Source organism: Furipterus horrens, unplaced genomic scaffold (assembly GCF_987537825.1).
Source record: "Furipterus horrens unplaced genomic scaffold, mFurHor1.1.pri manual_scaffold_17, whole genome shotgun sequence".
NCBI classification, from domain to species: domain Eukaryota; kingdom Metazoa; phylum Chordata; class Mammalia; order Chiroptera; family Furipteridae; genus Furipterus; species Furipterus horrens.
This window is the reverse complement of record NW_028327187.1, coordinates 22,060,281-22,076,674: the sequence shown is the minus strand read 5'-3', so window position 1 is coordinate 22,076,674 and position 16,394 is coordinate 22,060,281. Positions and strand designations below refer to the sequence as shown.

Here is a 16,394-nt window from a genome sequence, read left to right as displayed (position 1 = left end):
TCTAAAAAATAAAAACAAAATTTAACTAAAAAATAATCCATATTAAAAAAGAAAAAAACTGAATCTAAAATACAAACTAAGCAACTAGAACAGGAGTAGAATTATAGATATGAAGATCATATAGAGGGTTACCAGTGGGGAGGGGGAAAGGGGAAAATTGGGGGAAAGATACAGGGATTAAGAAGCATAATTGGTAGGTACAAAATAGGAGGATATTAAGAATAGCATAGGAAACAGAGAAGCCAGCCCTGGCTGGTGTGGTCCAGTGGATTGAGCTCCAGTGTGAGAACCAAAGGGTCTCCGGCTCGATTCCCAGTCAGGGCACCTGCCTGGGCAACAGGCCAGGTCACCAGTTAGAGGTGCACAACAGGCAACCATACACTGATGTTTCTCTCCCTTTCTCCCTCCCTTACTCTCTCTCTAAAAAAGAAGAAAGAAAGGAAGGAAGAAAGGAAGACAGACATGGAGAAGCCAAAGAACTTATATGCACAACCCATAGACATGAACTAAGGGAGGGGACTGCTGGACGGAAGGGAGGTACTGGGCAGAGGAGGGCAAATGGGAAAAATATTGGGACAACTGTAATAGCATAACCAATAAAATATACCTAAAACGTAGGTAATGTAAAATGCCTGGTATATAGCACTCACTCAATCAACGACCCTCCCTTTCCCTGATTTTATGAGAAAACATTAACCAGTGTTAAAGAAAAGCATAGTTTGGAGTCAGATTATCTGGGTGTGAATTTGGCCTCTGCCCTGGAATAGTGAAATGTTGCATAAATAAGATCCATAATCTCCCCATATCTTAAATTTCCTTATCTGTCAAGATGGGGATGCTCATCCTTAATCCTTACCTAGCAAGACTGTTGTGGGTATTGGCTTATTTCTGTAAGACAAGTGCTTGACCCAGTGCTTGGTACAAAGTAAGAGCTCAGTCAATAATCTCATGTATCATTTTAGGAATGTCAATCACCATGCCACCAAGTTTTCTCTGATAAGCTCCCCGAGTAACTCACCTGATACCCTTGTCCTGAGCTGAATGGTCTTTCGTATATCGTTGGAAGATTTTCACGTCACTTTTTAAAGATGTTTTGTTCCTCGTATGAATTTTGTCAGCATTGATAATGTCTGAGAACAGTGACCTGGGTGTTCTCTTCACATTCCCAAAATTGGTCTTGAGTTTTTGGGATGAGTTCATGCCAGTTATATAGGCTAGAAGAAAATGAATCAGATTAAAACTGGAGTTTCAACAACAAAGACAAGAATGAAGGCTGTGATGCTGATGGGCTGGTGGGAGGGACATCTGTCTCATGGCAGGAAGAGTCACGGGCAGTACTCTGAAGAGGGAGGCCCAGCAGTCCCCCGAGCTGCTCTACTTCCCACCACCACAGCATAGGCTACTGCCTAGAATACCTGTCCGTCTTGCCCTCAAAGCACAAAGGGATTACCTTTAAGGAACTTACCCTCACTCCCGTGGCAGGAAAGAATGCCAGGTCAGAAGATAGGACCGCACCATTCTTCTTACCTCTTCTCCTAATTATCCACCTAGCCAAATTCCATCTCTTATTTTAGTCTCCTACCCTTTCCTGTTATGTTCTCACTGCATTTTGGCCAAACTTCTTTTAATGCAACCACCTTGTGGCAATATCACTGTTTGCTTGTGTCTTGCCTCCCTACTGGCTACTCCCTACAGATGCCAATTACTGCTGCCATAACATGGTTCCTAACTCATAAGGGAATCAATGATACATTATAGAGGGCGCTCGTAATCATGACATAATTCGAATTTTCTCAATGAGGTAGAAAGTACCATCTCACCTGTGGTCAATCCTGGATACCTCAGAAGGCCCTGAGCTATGAAATGCTAGTATGCCTCACATTCAGCTGTGAAAGCTGCCATCTACAGTCTTTCCGTATGGCTTGTAAAATAGTAATAGCTGCAGAAGCAGCAACTAACATTTATTGAGAGATTACTATATGTCAGGCACTATTCTCTTAGCTTTACACGGATTATCTCATTGAAATCTATCTCATGGCCACCCTAAAAGGACAATAGCTTCCCCTTTTTCACACAGGAAAACTGAGCACACACACAGATTAAGTAACTTGCCCATAGCCACACAGCTCAGAAGCATAGGAGTCCCTGGATGAAGCTAGGTAGTCTGGCTTTTAAACAGTGACTAACAAGACTCAAAAGGCAAGCAAACCTGATGCATGCGAGTCATTAGAAGAATCTGTGTTGTCACTTTCTGACTCATCCTCATCATCTGCCTCATGCTCCTCATACATGTCACTGCTAGATGTTTGTGCAACCTATGATGAAAAAAGAAAATCAAGGCTACATCTAAATATTCAGTCATCTCAACTTGTTTATTTCAAAGAAGACAGGTTTTAATTAAAAGATTTTACAAAACCTACTCTTTGGCCACACAAATGTTCAGGAAACGGGACAGATGGCTCTAGTTATGTCTTTCAGCTGGGGAAAGACACTCCAGAATGAAAGACTTCCCTGAGTGGAAGCCAAGGGACAAGAGCTTTGGGTTGGCATGCACTCTCTCCCCATTCTTAGTCCGAACAAGGTAAGGTGGGGCCAACTGGTGTATAGATCAAACACTTCTTGGCTGCTGCTTGAGAGAAACTTCTAAGGCAAATGGGCTAAATGATCTTTGAGATGGTGTCTCCCAGAACTTTTCAGAGATGGTATTTCTATTCTAAATTTTCATGATATGAACAACCACAACTGTGGTCTGTGCCAATTGTAAAGAGGCGCAACATCAGTTTTGTAGCACAGAAGGTAAAAGGCATAGAATCTGGAGAAAAAAGGCCTGAATGCACATGATTCATCAAAAGATAGGACACTTAGTAAAATACTTGTGAGACAGAACCCCCCAAAGCAGTAACCATACAGGAAGAAATCTGCTAAATTTGAGTTCATTCAAATGAACTTGTGTTTATCACAAGACATTATGAGAGTGTTAGGCCAACCACAGCATGGGGGCTGATACCTGCAATACAACATATCCAATGGGATCGTAACCAAAGCAGGTAAAAACTCCTACAGAACAATCAAAAAGGCAGGCAACCCAATAGAAGCAGGGGCCAAGGACTTGAAAAGGCACTTCACAAAATCAAATATCTAAATGGCCAATAAGCATATGAAAAGCCAGTCAAATCTGATAGCCATCAAAAAATATTGATAAATTCAACAATGTGAAAATGAAGACAGCATTAAGAGAAGACAAAGCCATAAACTGGGAGAAGCTATCTGCAACACATACAACCAAGAAAGAAGTAGTGTCTAGAACATTTACGGAACTACAAATTAGTAAGAAAAAGATAAATCAGCCCCACAATTCCGGGCAAAATACCTAAATAAGAATTTCACACAAGAAAAAAAAAACAAAAAACATGGAAGCTAACTAAAAACCTGAAAAACATTCTCAACCCTTTTAATAATGAAGGAAATGCAGTGTGGTACTTTATTTTATTAATACCAGATTGGCAAAACTTAAAAAGAATGTGAAGTAACAGGAAATTTTATACACTGCTAGCAGGAGCACAGGGATTACTTTTGAGGCATTCCAATTTGTCTTTCTTGTCCGCTTCATAATTTCCTTAATTCTCTAAAGAAAAACAAAATTCCACACATGAAAACAGATTAAATACAAAACAGTGGTCCTGAAGAAGTTGGTTATTTCCATTTTCCAGAAGAGGATAGGATCAGTAACTGCTCCCAAGCCACAGACTTATGGACTACAACAAGACCTTGGGGAGCAGTCAAGTTCCTTCTTCCAGTCCAAGTTTCAGTCATCTAGAAAATACCTTGAGTGGTGATAATTGTACTTGTTATGGTAACAAAGAAATCCAGATGATTCCTCACTCCTAATTTTTCAGACTTCAAAATTCATTACTTGGACTAAACACATATTGTTGCAAAACAATTAGAACTTTCAAACATAATTTAAATCTGAATCGACCATGTCTGAGGCTGATGTTAATGAAAAGAATGTACCCCAATGATGCAAAACTGTCAGAGCTTTCGTTACTAGGCAGAGCACACACATAGGAGGGATAAGAATTCTTTTCCCTGTGTACACTTCTTCCCTTGTGAGAGCTGCAGCTCTCTGGTCTCCTCAGGGTAACGGACCTAACAGAGGCCTTGCAGCATCTCAGCCAGAACCAGGTCCCCTCGTTGCTCCCAGATGAGGCATATGAGCTACACTATGTGAGGTCCTACCATACAAATCGCCTGCACCTTGGCCTCTTGAGATCTGCACTTTCTTCTTCCCATTCAGTTGCTGCAAATTCTAGCCCAGGTTAGAAGAAAACCTAATTTCCATCAACCCTTACCATGACCTGAGTAATTGATCAAAGGAGCTTTGTCCCCAGAGGTTTGCTATATTCAGGCATCACTGTAATGGCCACCAATGGTCCATGAGAGGTATGGTTAATAAAAGGAGTCCCTGCTAGGTAGGAGAAGTCAGGTCCTTGGATAAGGAAGAAGAGTACAGTGGTAAAACAACCAGGGGCTGGCATATCACTTACTTGTGATTTTCAAAACCTTGTTTTGGTATCACATGCCTAATATTGTTTTAAACAAAGAATCAAACCCCCAAAACAAAGAAAGAGAGGAATTACCTTTTTTCTTTCTAATCCTTCTTGTAAATCTTGTAACATAATTTTTTCCTGCTCCTTCTTGCGTTTGTTGGCCTCCTCCTGAGCTTTCATTTTGGCCTCCCTTTTCTAGGAAATTTGTATAAAAATGTTTCATGTCAACATATATGAATGACATCAGACAACACTAGTTTTAAAAATTAAACACTAAACTGTTACCCAGCGTAACAAGAATGTAATCTTTTGATTTGGAGTGCCTATAACATATATGAATTATCAGTTTTCAAAGCATTAGCTAAAATGTACAAAACTAGGCTCCCTATTATCTTGAGGATTTAAAAGGCATGTGTTAGTCCTCTAGAGGACCTCAGGGTTATCATTAACAGTTTCAAAGTATGTAAGTGATTGTGTAGCTATCCATTAACATAACAACAGGAGTCAAGTGTTACACTTCTCAAAAGCACCAACAGGATTCTTAAAGGTACCTTCTCCAGGAATGCAAATGCATGCCATCATTCTCGTTAACATAACTCATCGTGATAAATGATACACTAAAAGTGGAAGGTAAATTAGGCTATTCCAACTTAGCTCAGTTTGGGGAATTATTTATCTGGTGATTTGAATTTACATGGGTTAGACATTCTTAGGGGTGAATTGATGACTAAACTTCTAGAGGTATTCATAATTTTTATCTTTATTTGTTGGGCGAATGTGGGGTGCAGTTGTGTCACCACAAAATGCAGGATTGGGAAAACTCACTTAGGATGTTTCATCTGTGTGAGTGGCTTGGATTCCCTGAAACTGAGCTGCAATATTGTTTATGTAGACAAACTAAAGAACTGCTGATCTGTAATTTGCTTTCTGCTTTTGTTTCCCTTGATAAACATTCTAGGATTTTGCCAAGGGTAGCCGAGAGTGACTTACAGCATGTGGGGTATTAGCTAGACTGTGATGTAGAAATGCAGCCACAGAAGGCAGCATCTGCCAATCTTCTTTCTTAGAGAAGCAGAGTTTTGCTTTGGGTTGCAAATGAATTTTATAACCTAGTTCTCATCCCCTGATTGAGTGCAGAGCCAGCAAACCTGTATTAGCAGTTTCTGGTTTTCTTGATCCGGACATTCTTTCTTCTCATTTAGTTCCTTTAGTTGTTTCCCATCGTCAAATTTTGAGAACACTTCTTGGCCTTCAACTGCTTTCTTTGCCACAACTATCTCTTTCCTAATGACACAGAATATTTAAATAACTCTTGTATTTATCTTGGTCTCTACCATACACAACTTGCAGTAAGTACAATTTATATTTATACCAGATTCATTATATTTTCTGTGCTGTTATTCCACAAGATTTGCACGATTTCACTCTTTTTAAATGGGGGAAACTAGCCCTTAGGAGTAGATTTCTATGGGCGGGCTACTTTGCATCTAAAAACACAGGAGAGACAGAAGAAAGAGAGGAGAGAGTTACACTCCTCCTTAAATGTTTTAGATACATGGGACTCTCTACTTATACATGTCATACCCAATATCACACAGGGCTGAGACAGGAGTAATTGAGAGCAGGGTCTGGTGGTGCCCACAGAAGGAAGCCCAGTCCACAAAGACCAGTACTTAGTGCTTTTTACATGAGGCAATGAATAATTGTCTTCAAATTCTAGTTTTTTGCTATTCACAATATCTCCTTGTCCTTTCTCCCAAAGCCATATAAAGTATATGGAAAGCATACAATTATATTTATGAAACACTTAATAGTTAAAAACAAAGTCAGGCAGTGTAGAGAGGTTTATATTCCAGGGTCGCAACTTGAATGGGCCCCAAGATGGAGGCTCAGGAAAGCTTCCCATTGAGTCAGAATGCACACAACTGTACATGAGATCTGTTGCCCATAGGAAATCCTTCCAGCTATGACTGATGAGATTCAGGTGTCCCAAAGGTCATTGGAAAGCACCCTTAGGAAAACACACAAAAGTTTACTTTCCAGGTTTACAGATTCTAAAGCTACAAAAGACTCTTGAAAGAGACGTGCTGACACCAGTGAATGCCAACAGAAACGGCCTTATGTGATTACTCAGGTGCCACCGCTGAGATGCAGGATCCTGACAGAAGTTTTGGTTTCTTTATGTGTCTCCATGACACACCTTCAAGGGAAACAATTCATGAAGGCAAGGAGGCCTATACCATTCACCTACACACCAGTGTCCTCTCTCTGCTTGACATGCTTCCCACACATTTATGATTCATCCTGAAGAAAAAGTCAATCACTGTCTAAGAATTTATAATACATCAAATTTGAGAGTAAGTTTTGACTTTCAAACTTTAGGCCCAGCCAAGATTGATAGAACAGAAAGGATGATATTGTACTGACCTTTGCTTCATTTTGTTTTGTAGTTCTTTTGCTCTCTGTTCATGAAGAAGGCACAGTTTTGCTGCCAAAATTTTTGTTGCCTCCTCAGCAGTCATAATCCATTGTGTGGTTTTATTAGCAGACCCTAGTTTAAATTAACATGGGAAACAGTTAGTTTAGGGAACTTATTGCCTCTCAGTCCAATAAAGAGGTGCAAGACAACCAAAAATATTAAAAACAAACTATGCATAGTCTAAAATTTATAAAAAGCAATCGATCTATAAGTGACTATATAACAAATTATGTTCAATACCCCAATTCCCCCCAACAAAAGAAGTAGCACTTTTTTTCTTTTTAATAACTACTTGTTTTAAAAGGGGTGGGCTGGGTGGGGGCGGGGTGCAATGGAGGGAAAATGGGACAACTGTAACTGAAAAACCAAAAAACAACAATAAATAAATAAATAAATAAAATGAAATGATGTACTCTTCCCTCCTACTTTTCTCTGTCTCTTCTGAGATACCTTACTAAAGTGACCCTATGGGGGAAAAATTTATACTGAGTATAGAGGAAAACAAACTTATATTCAGTCTAAATGAAATGCACGAATCTTAAATACTTGACTAAACAAAAACACATCCAGCATACAGTTCAAAATTTGTTCATCACTTTAACTACATAATTACTGTTTAGCTAACCACTGATAATAGTGCATTACAGTATTTGGTTGATCTTAAAGTGGCTACCTGTAGATAACCAAAGAAACCGAGACTATCATATCAGTAACATAAGGTGGTGATATGAAGGCATATGATATTTTAATGCATGTGATTAATTTATTTTAAATAAACCACTTATGAAAATGAGATTTTTAACTCATCTAGAATGAATAATTTATAATAAGATTGTTCCTGTTATGAAGAATGTACTGTGAAATTACTTCAAAAAGAGAAATTCCCCAATATATTTAAAATTAAGCAACATCCCTGGCTGGTGTGGCTCAGTGGATTGAGCACCAACCTGTGAACTGAAAGGTCACTGGTTTGATTCCGAGTCAGGGCACATGCCTGTGTTGTGGGCCAGGTCCCCAGTTGGGCGCATGTGAGAGGCAACCGATAGATGTTTCTCTCACACATCAATGTTTCTATCCCTCCCTTCCCCTCTTTCTAAAAAATAAACTAAATTAAAAAAAGAAAATTAAGCAATATATCTGGATATTAAGAACACCTGTGACAGGCCAAATATCAATATGGTACTTTCAGGACACGTTATAGCTTATGTATGGCCACTGACCCACATGGCGTGATGGAAACCTGTTCAGCCATTCACAGAACCATGCACTCTTAAGAGCTCAAAGGGACTGCAAGGACCACCTAGACCAATGCGTTCATCCAACCAGTACTTTAAACATCAGTTCCAAAAATGGATTTTCCAAAAACAGTAAGGGGGTAAGAGTAAAGAAGTCTGACAAGGAAAAGTAAGCAGTGTGCCAGTAATTGGTTAAATTGTCTTCATCTAGAAGAAAGCTAGCTCCCTAAGTTCTCCGAATTGGAAAATAAAGTTGACCATTCCATACCTTAACATTTCCCATGTTGCCAAAATATAAACTCAGTGAAGGAACTTACTTTCATAGGTCATGCGCTTTTGGCTCACCGCCTCAGAGCTGTTAGTGGTTTTAGAAACCGCTTCCTTTTTCCTTCTGATGGGACCTATTACTAGGTTATGCTGAACAGGACCCACTTTACAGGGAGGAGAAGGTTGTGCTGACTGTTTTGACATGACCGTTGAAAATGATGTTGGCATAAACTTTTGGGTTTGCCTACTGAGAAAAAGTAATAGTTAACGAGGAAAATCTGACAAGGTTTTGTAATTAACATGGGTCAATTAATTCTCAGTGTATTGTTTCATAAAATATGTTGAGATCCTGATATTTTATAATAGACAAAGAAACCCTTTGTCTATTAAAGGTTTTTTACTTTACATTTAATTACCATATATACTATATTATTTCATTTATGAAACACTGACATAAAATTTATCCTGGTAAAACACCTATCAGGAACAGCTGCAAATAAGCTACTTACCCACTAAAGGGAGAGGTCAAAATCCATCCACTTGCAAAAGATGACCATCCACAAAATGGTACCTCTGTCAATGGGTCCTTGTTAGGGTTTGATTTCTAAAGAGATCAATACAATCAGATGAGAAATTAGTAGTAGTAACTTACTAGAGCTGGCTTTTCTTTTTTTAAGAGAAAAATATTCTGAATAATACACAATTACAGCTCCTTAAACTCCTAATTTTCCTTACATGCACGAGAATTAGCCACAGATATATTCTTCTAGACTAACAATTCACATTACACAATTCAAGCAGTCCATGGAAATAAGTAATTCAAAAAATATTTTACTTCAAAACCTAATTCTATTTCTAAATCTTAACTAAGGGTTTGCAATATTTCTCAAAATTTTTTTCTTTAGAGTTTAGAAGCATACTTCATATAAACTCTTACACCTTCTCCCTTCTACCAAAAATCAGTATTTCAGCTTTGGGAGGAATGTGTATAAGGTGTTCAGAAATATAAATCATGAAACTGAGTTGTCCTATTTTATTAATTTTATTGCTGAATGCTATAAACCGTTAAGTTGTTTATATTGTTAACCTGACCTATCACATCATCTATATAATTAAGTAAACATTTTAGTAGAAGATTAGTCAATAAACAGCACTTGACAAACTTGAGGAGTGTCTCTGACTTTCACCTTGCAAGATGTTTCCACGTTTGCCTCAAGGCACGACTCACGATGTGCTTCCACACTTGCCTTGGCTGGCACTTCTATGCTTTCCTCAAGGACAGTTTCTAAACATTCCTTAGGAACAATTTTCATGTCAGCCTTGGGGAACAATCCCACACTTGTCTGAGATGATATTTCCATGCTCACCTCCGGGAAGAAGTTGAAGCTCATCTCAGAGGACGAATCCATGCTCAGCTCAGGGGATGAACCAAAACTCAAAAGGGAAACATCTTCGCTCCCTTCAGGTGATATTTCCACGCTTTCAGGGAGTGTTTTCATACTCACTTCTTGGAATGCTTCCACACTCGCCTTGGGGGTTGCTTCCATGCTTGCCCTGAATGGCACTTCCACACTTGCTTCAGGGGCCACTTCCACACTTGCCTCGAAATCTACTTCTTCGCTCACCTCAGGAGCCACTTCCAAGATCCCCTTGGGGGCTGCTTCCATACTTGCCTCAGGGGGTGCTTCGAGGCTCACATTGAAGAGTGTTCTTACTTTCTCCTGGGGAGGTATTGCCACTATGGTATTCTTCACTTCATCATTGCTAAGGCTAAGCAAGGGCATGTCTGTATAACGTATTACAGGGTTGTGGACACCTAAAGGTAAATGAGGAAAAAGAATGAAATTCTAGTTAGAAATTTCAGAAGACAGAAATGCACCATTAAACAGTATAAGAACAGGAAGAGACTGTGTTTAGTAGGAAACGACAAGGATTACACACATCACTGAAGTGTTCAGTGAAATGAATCACATACACAGGACAGAAGCATGGCAAAACTGGTACATTCATAAGCACCACCAGCACCAGAATCACTATGAAAGCAATAAGCCATTATAGATGAAGAAAAGATCCTTCTCCAAAGTTGATGTTTGCACTAGCCAGTTCTATTTTAATCACACTATAGTTAAGAATGATTTTCATAGAAAATCACAAGATATTTTACACTTTCTAAAAGTAGTCTAAACAATTTCACCAGGGCCAGAGAACTTACTGTTATAGGTGATTATGTAAGACACTCTATACATGATTGTTTTAGAGAAGAACATAAAGAAGAGCATTTTCTTTCCCATACTAAAAATTGTACATTTCCGACAACATGGATGGATCTTGAGAGTATCATGCTAAGCAAAATAAATACAATGGAAAACGACAAGAATCATGTGAGTCACCCGTGAGACATAAAACAAAGCAACAAATGAACAAATAAGCAAACAAAAAATCTCATTGACACAGACAACAGTATGGTGGTTATCAGAGGGGAAAGTGGGTGCAGGGGGGCAGTTGAAGAGGATAAAGGGGGTCAAATATATGGTTGATAGAGGGAGACTAAACTGTGGGTGTTAGGCACACAATGTATTATCTGTATTATAGAATTGTATACTTGAAACATATTAACCAATGTCACCCCAATAAATTTAATTTTTAAAAATTATAGTAAGATGTTAATCAGAATGGGCTGGATCTCCAAGGTCTCTTCCAGCTTTAACAATCTAAATAATCTAAATATTTTTTACCCAATAATGAACAAAAATGATAATACTTGGTACCAATTTTGGGAACCAGGCAACTTCATAAACTGCCAGTGGGAATGCAAATTTGCCTATCATCCCTGGGAGGCATTTTGGCAACAATTTCATCAAAAGGCACTTTAAAAAGTGCATATTCTTTGTTCCAGTAAATTTACTTCTAGGTTTATACTCAGGAAAAAAATAAGATTAAGTAAATGAAAATGTATTTACAAGGCTATTTATGATAGAATTTTTATAATACTGAAATAATTGAAAACATAATGCAACTATTCAAGAAAAAATGTGGGCTATACTAAGGCAGTCATTAAGAGTAATAATATGTAATTTTTGGACATAAAATAACATATGTTGATCAAAAGCATGTTATGATCCTCTTTTGTGAAAAAACAAAGAAAAATTTGTAGTTAAACATGTTTTAAAAGGTGATTGGTGGCGACTTTCTTAAGACATGGGAAATCTGTCACACTATTTTTAAATATGGGCGGAAAAAATTTATATGATCTTATCAACTAATAAAAATAGAACAAATTACCAAAAATTAACTCCTTATGAATAAAAAAATTGACTAAATTAAATGTTCTTTTTTAGGCTCTCACTTTTGGTGGAGAAAGCATTTATTTTATTTACATATCCACATGTCCTCAACAGTCACATTATTTAACACTGACAGTTTGTTACAAAAAATATAGTAAGTATAATAACTAAATTTCTATCACCTATAGAAATTTAAGACAAAATGTTGAGTTTTTGATGGGAGTTATATATTAAACTAAAATGAAAGTAATTAGAAGTATCTAATTGAAGGGAGACTGGCAGAAAATAATCTGACATACATATAACTAGGCATAAATAAAGCCAGGAGTTCTAACTGAAAGGCGTAAGGATATGCTACCAGAAAGTGAGAGCATTTTGATTTATTTTACTGATCATATGAATATTGAATGATAAAAAGGGGCGGGTTATATTCTGGAAATAAAAAAGTGGAGAAAAAAAAGAAGAAAACACATATGGGAACAATGTGTTAGAGCTCCTCATTACTGAGGACGTCGAAGTACCCCACTATATGTAACCTATAAATGAGAAAATCCACATAACCCTGAAGATTGGTTTTATTTTACTAACAATCTTTATGGTTTTAATTAAAAGCTAAAGAGCAGCTCAATATTATTCTTCCATATTTTAACAACAACAAAAAAATGGGTGGAGTAGGAATTTTCCTTCCTTGATATTTTTTTCTCTACTTTTAAAATCTAGTATTTTTTACAGTACGGTGACACACTTAAGCACAGGTCAAAAAACCCAGAGCTTCATAATTTAACAACCATCACCCAAATTACCTATCTCATCCTATAAATTACCTATTACCCAGATAACTACTCTACCATGCTAGAAGTCATAAACTAAATATTCAACATAAAATATTGGGTAAAATCACTCATTTGGAAACTATTGATTCAAATTATTTTCATGTCTCACTGCAACAAATTAAGTGATACAACCTACTCTTTAAGTGCAAATATTAACACTTTCCAGCTTTCTACCCTGTGCCTGTTACCTGGAGTATGTTTTCCAGGGGCTGATAATGAAGCAGTACTTTTGCGCTTGGCTATTGATGCTTTTGTTGGGGTGATCAGGCGCATGATTAAATCATTCTCCCGAAGATTAGTGTATGGTTGCTGAACTAAATGATGAGAATAAACAAAAATGATTCAATTTGAGACCACACAAATAAATTCCAAGCAAAAAGCAAAAAAACAAAACACACACACACACACACACGCACACACACAAAACAACAGCAACAAAACAACATGAACTGCTGCAAACAACTTTCCCAGCTAAATAGTAGAGGCAATAAGAACAACACACACATAATAGTAAACACTGCTATGTCACCAGACCATGCTGTTAGGAAAGAGAGTACCTGAATAAAGGGACAAAGGCTATAGCATACCACAGTGCCAGTGAAGGAATCTAGGTAATATATTTAACAGAACCATAACCAACAGATGAGGTCTGTACAGAGCAACTCACATATGGAGAAAAAAGCTGTAAATGACAAAACACCTTTGCTAACAGTACTACTGGTCAAGTCCATTGCCAAAAGCTCAAAGGGACTGACAGAATTCTTTTGACAAAAATGAATCTTGTAAATATCTCGCTCCAATGAATTTTTATGCTCATAAGGATCCCTGTGACAATGGCATCTGACCTGACTCAATGAAGTGAAGAATCTCCGTAAGTGAATCGTTTGGTATAAAACAAAACGCAACAATCATGTCTGATGGAAAAGTTAAGGGAAAAGGTGTTAGAAAGAAAGTACTATAATTTAAAAAGTATTTCAGTAATAATTGTGAAATGTTATGTGCAATAATCAGCGGGAAGAACATGCATGAAGGATGAATGTGAGGTCAAGATGGTGGCATAGCACACATGGTTTGCTTCCTCCCACAACCATATCAAAATTACAACTAAATATAGAACAACCATCACTTGGAACCATCAGAAATCAAGTTAAACAGAAGTCTGACAACTATGGAATTAAAAAAAACCACACCCACCCAGAGTGGTAGGAGGGGAGGACATAGAACGGGCTGGTCCCACATCCATGTGTGGTGGATAAAAATTTGGGGGAAGGGTTAAGGGGTGAGGGAATTAAGAAGTACAAAGAGGTAGTTACAGAATAGCCATGGGGATATAAATAAAGTACAGTATAGAAAATGGAGTAGCCAAAAACTTATAATATGCATGACCCATGGGCATGAACAATGGTTGGGGGATTGCCTGAGGGAGTGGGGGATGCTGGGTGGAGGGGGTTAAAGGGAGAAGAATCAGGCCAACTCTAATAGCATGATCAATAAAATATAATTAAAATAAAAAAGAAAATAAAAAGATTAATGTCTGATACTACCTAACAACATCAAAATTCCCAAATTAGGAATATACAACCTTTAATTATGGACTTAAGCCATGACATCTATTACTAAAGTAACTTATACGTTAGTTATAACTGGTATTTTTTAAACGAAATGATCATTAACATATGGTATAATAGATATACAATTTTAGAAACTCAACCATTTATAGGGAAAATAATCTGTGTTGTGTTGACACTTTTCCATTTCACTTGAAATACTCTGGTTCAGAATATTGAGAAATGTCTGTTTAAAGAATAATTTCTCTTTGGGGGACCTGCAATTAAAGTACATTATTGAAAATTCTTGAATTGATAATATAATTAACCATCATGAACCACAGCGGTGTAACTGATTTATCCAGGTGATTAAGTCACATATCCTTTATCATCACACTGCAAGAAATGACAAAATGATATAGATGGTTATTATGAGGCAGCAACGAGCAGAAAAGTAGACTATTTGAATCAGCCAAGATTTAAAACAGGGCTATTTAAAATACTATAGGTTAGATTATGGACTTCATTTGACTTTGAAATATTCATCTCTCCAGACTGAGCAGGTTTCATTTCAATTTGAAGGGATGTTACAAAGGTAAGCCATTGCCAGTATAAGTTTATTTTCCCTGAATGATTATAGAACATTCATCATATCAAGGTGTGCAATATATTGTACCTTTAAGCAAGTTATTTCACAAAGTATCTTCCACACATACCTTCTTGTATTAAAAACTAATAAAGAAATCATTAAAAAATTTACTTGAGATTGCTCCATCAGTGCAATTTAAGTAATTGTTACCTTCAAAGTCATCATCTGTCTCTTCTCTTTACATATTTCATTAATATGGCAAGTAGACATATTAATGAAAGCTTATTAGTGTTTGCTCAGTATACTAAAAATATCATAAATGTCTTGGGAGGAAATTTTGCTAATTCGTCAAAGCAATTAGAGAGTAAAACATAGTCAATGCTTGTGAAACAATATACATTAAAATGAAAGTATATAAATATGACATTGCAATGACTGTTGATCTAATTTTTCTAAAGGATTGAGTTAGTGAAAAATAAGTTTTGTTATTATGACAAGCAAGGTGCTACAGAAAATCTTCCCACATTAATTGATGAATGGTACTGGGCTATACATAAAGTGCTTTGGGAAAGCATATTGGGGGTGATGGTGATTAGTGGATCAACTTTTGCTAGACCAATACAAAAGAAAATGTGATGCATCCAAATTGATAAACAAAAGAACTTACAGCAAAATACTGGAAACTGTAAGTGTCCTAAAAGTACAAATAACATAATGTAAGTATGAACAAAACAAAAATCATTTTTAACATTAAAACCATAATATTTAGACAACATGGAAATCTTTCCCACTAAGATAACCACTTCTACAATTAATTATACTCTAAATCAGATTCAGAATCTTTCACTGTATTGAAATTTTATAGCAATCAGCATTGTTCCAAAAACCGTCAAAGCACCTAATAATACAACAAAACACTTTTTAATTCAAACTATAATTACATCTTTTTTTCCAATTCATAAAGCAAAGAGGTGGTATTTCTCCTTTTTAATGGCTAAGTTTGAGGGAATGCTGCGCAATGTTTAGCATTTTTTTTTCCTACAGATCACTTCTGTTTTTATCTCCAGAAAGGAAAAGGACTTGTGTGTGTGTTTGTTTTGGCTGTTAACATTTTTTAAAGATTTTATTCATTTATTTTCAGAGAGGAGAAGGGAGGGAGAAAGAGAGGGAGAGAAACATTCCTTGCACTCCCTCAACTGGGGACGTGGCCTGCAACCCAGGCATGTACCCTGACTGGGGATCAAATGGGTGACCTTTTGGTTTGCAGGCCAGCACTCAATCCACTGAGCCACACCAGTCAGGGCAGGATTATTTTTGATTGATGCATATAGACTGTGTAATCCATTTCAATTATTAGTAAAAGCCAAAAATGGTCATTGACACACACTCAACAATTTTTAAAATAAGAAATACTAATTAGGCCTGGCTGCTGTAGCTCAGTGGACTGAGCGTCGGCCTGCGAGCCAAGTGTCGCTGGTTCGATTCCCAGTCAGGGCACATGACTAGGTTGCACATCAGGTCCCCAGCTGGGGGTGCGAGTGAGAGGCAACCACACAGTGACGTTTCTCTCCCTCTGTTTCTCCTTTCCCCCCTCTCTAAAAATAAAATAA

General features: G+C 37.3%; 1 protein-coding gene across 1 annotated transcript in view; it reads right to left on the bottom strand.

Annotated features, from left to right (window-relative positions):
- The window catches only part of MAP7D3 (MAP7 domain containing 3), a 30,909-nt gene that overhangs the window by 3,454 nt on the left and 11,061 nt on the right, over positions 1-16,394 (bottom strand). Inside the window, exons 6-13 of the mRNA XM_090264029.1 lie at positions 9,695-10,347; positions 9,041-9,135; positions 8,582-8,775; positions 6,978-7,101; positions 5,699-5,834; positions 4,641-4,745; positions 2,210-2,315; positions 1,019-1,214 (exon numbers count right to left, since the gene is read on the bottom strand). Of these exons, the coding sequence (XP_090120155.1) occupies positions 1,019-1,214; positions 2,210-2,315; positions 4,641-4,745; positions 5,699-5,834; positions 6,978-7,101; positions 8,582-8,775; positions 9,041-9,135; positions 9,695-10,347 (1,609 nt within the window). The remainder of the gene's footprint in view (positions 1-1,018; positions 1,215-2,209; positions 2,316-4,640; positions 4,746-5,698; positions 5,835-6,977; positions 7,102-8,581; positions 8,776-9,040; positions 9,136-9,694; positions 10,348-16,394) is intronic.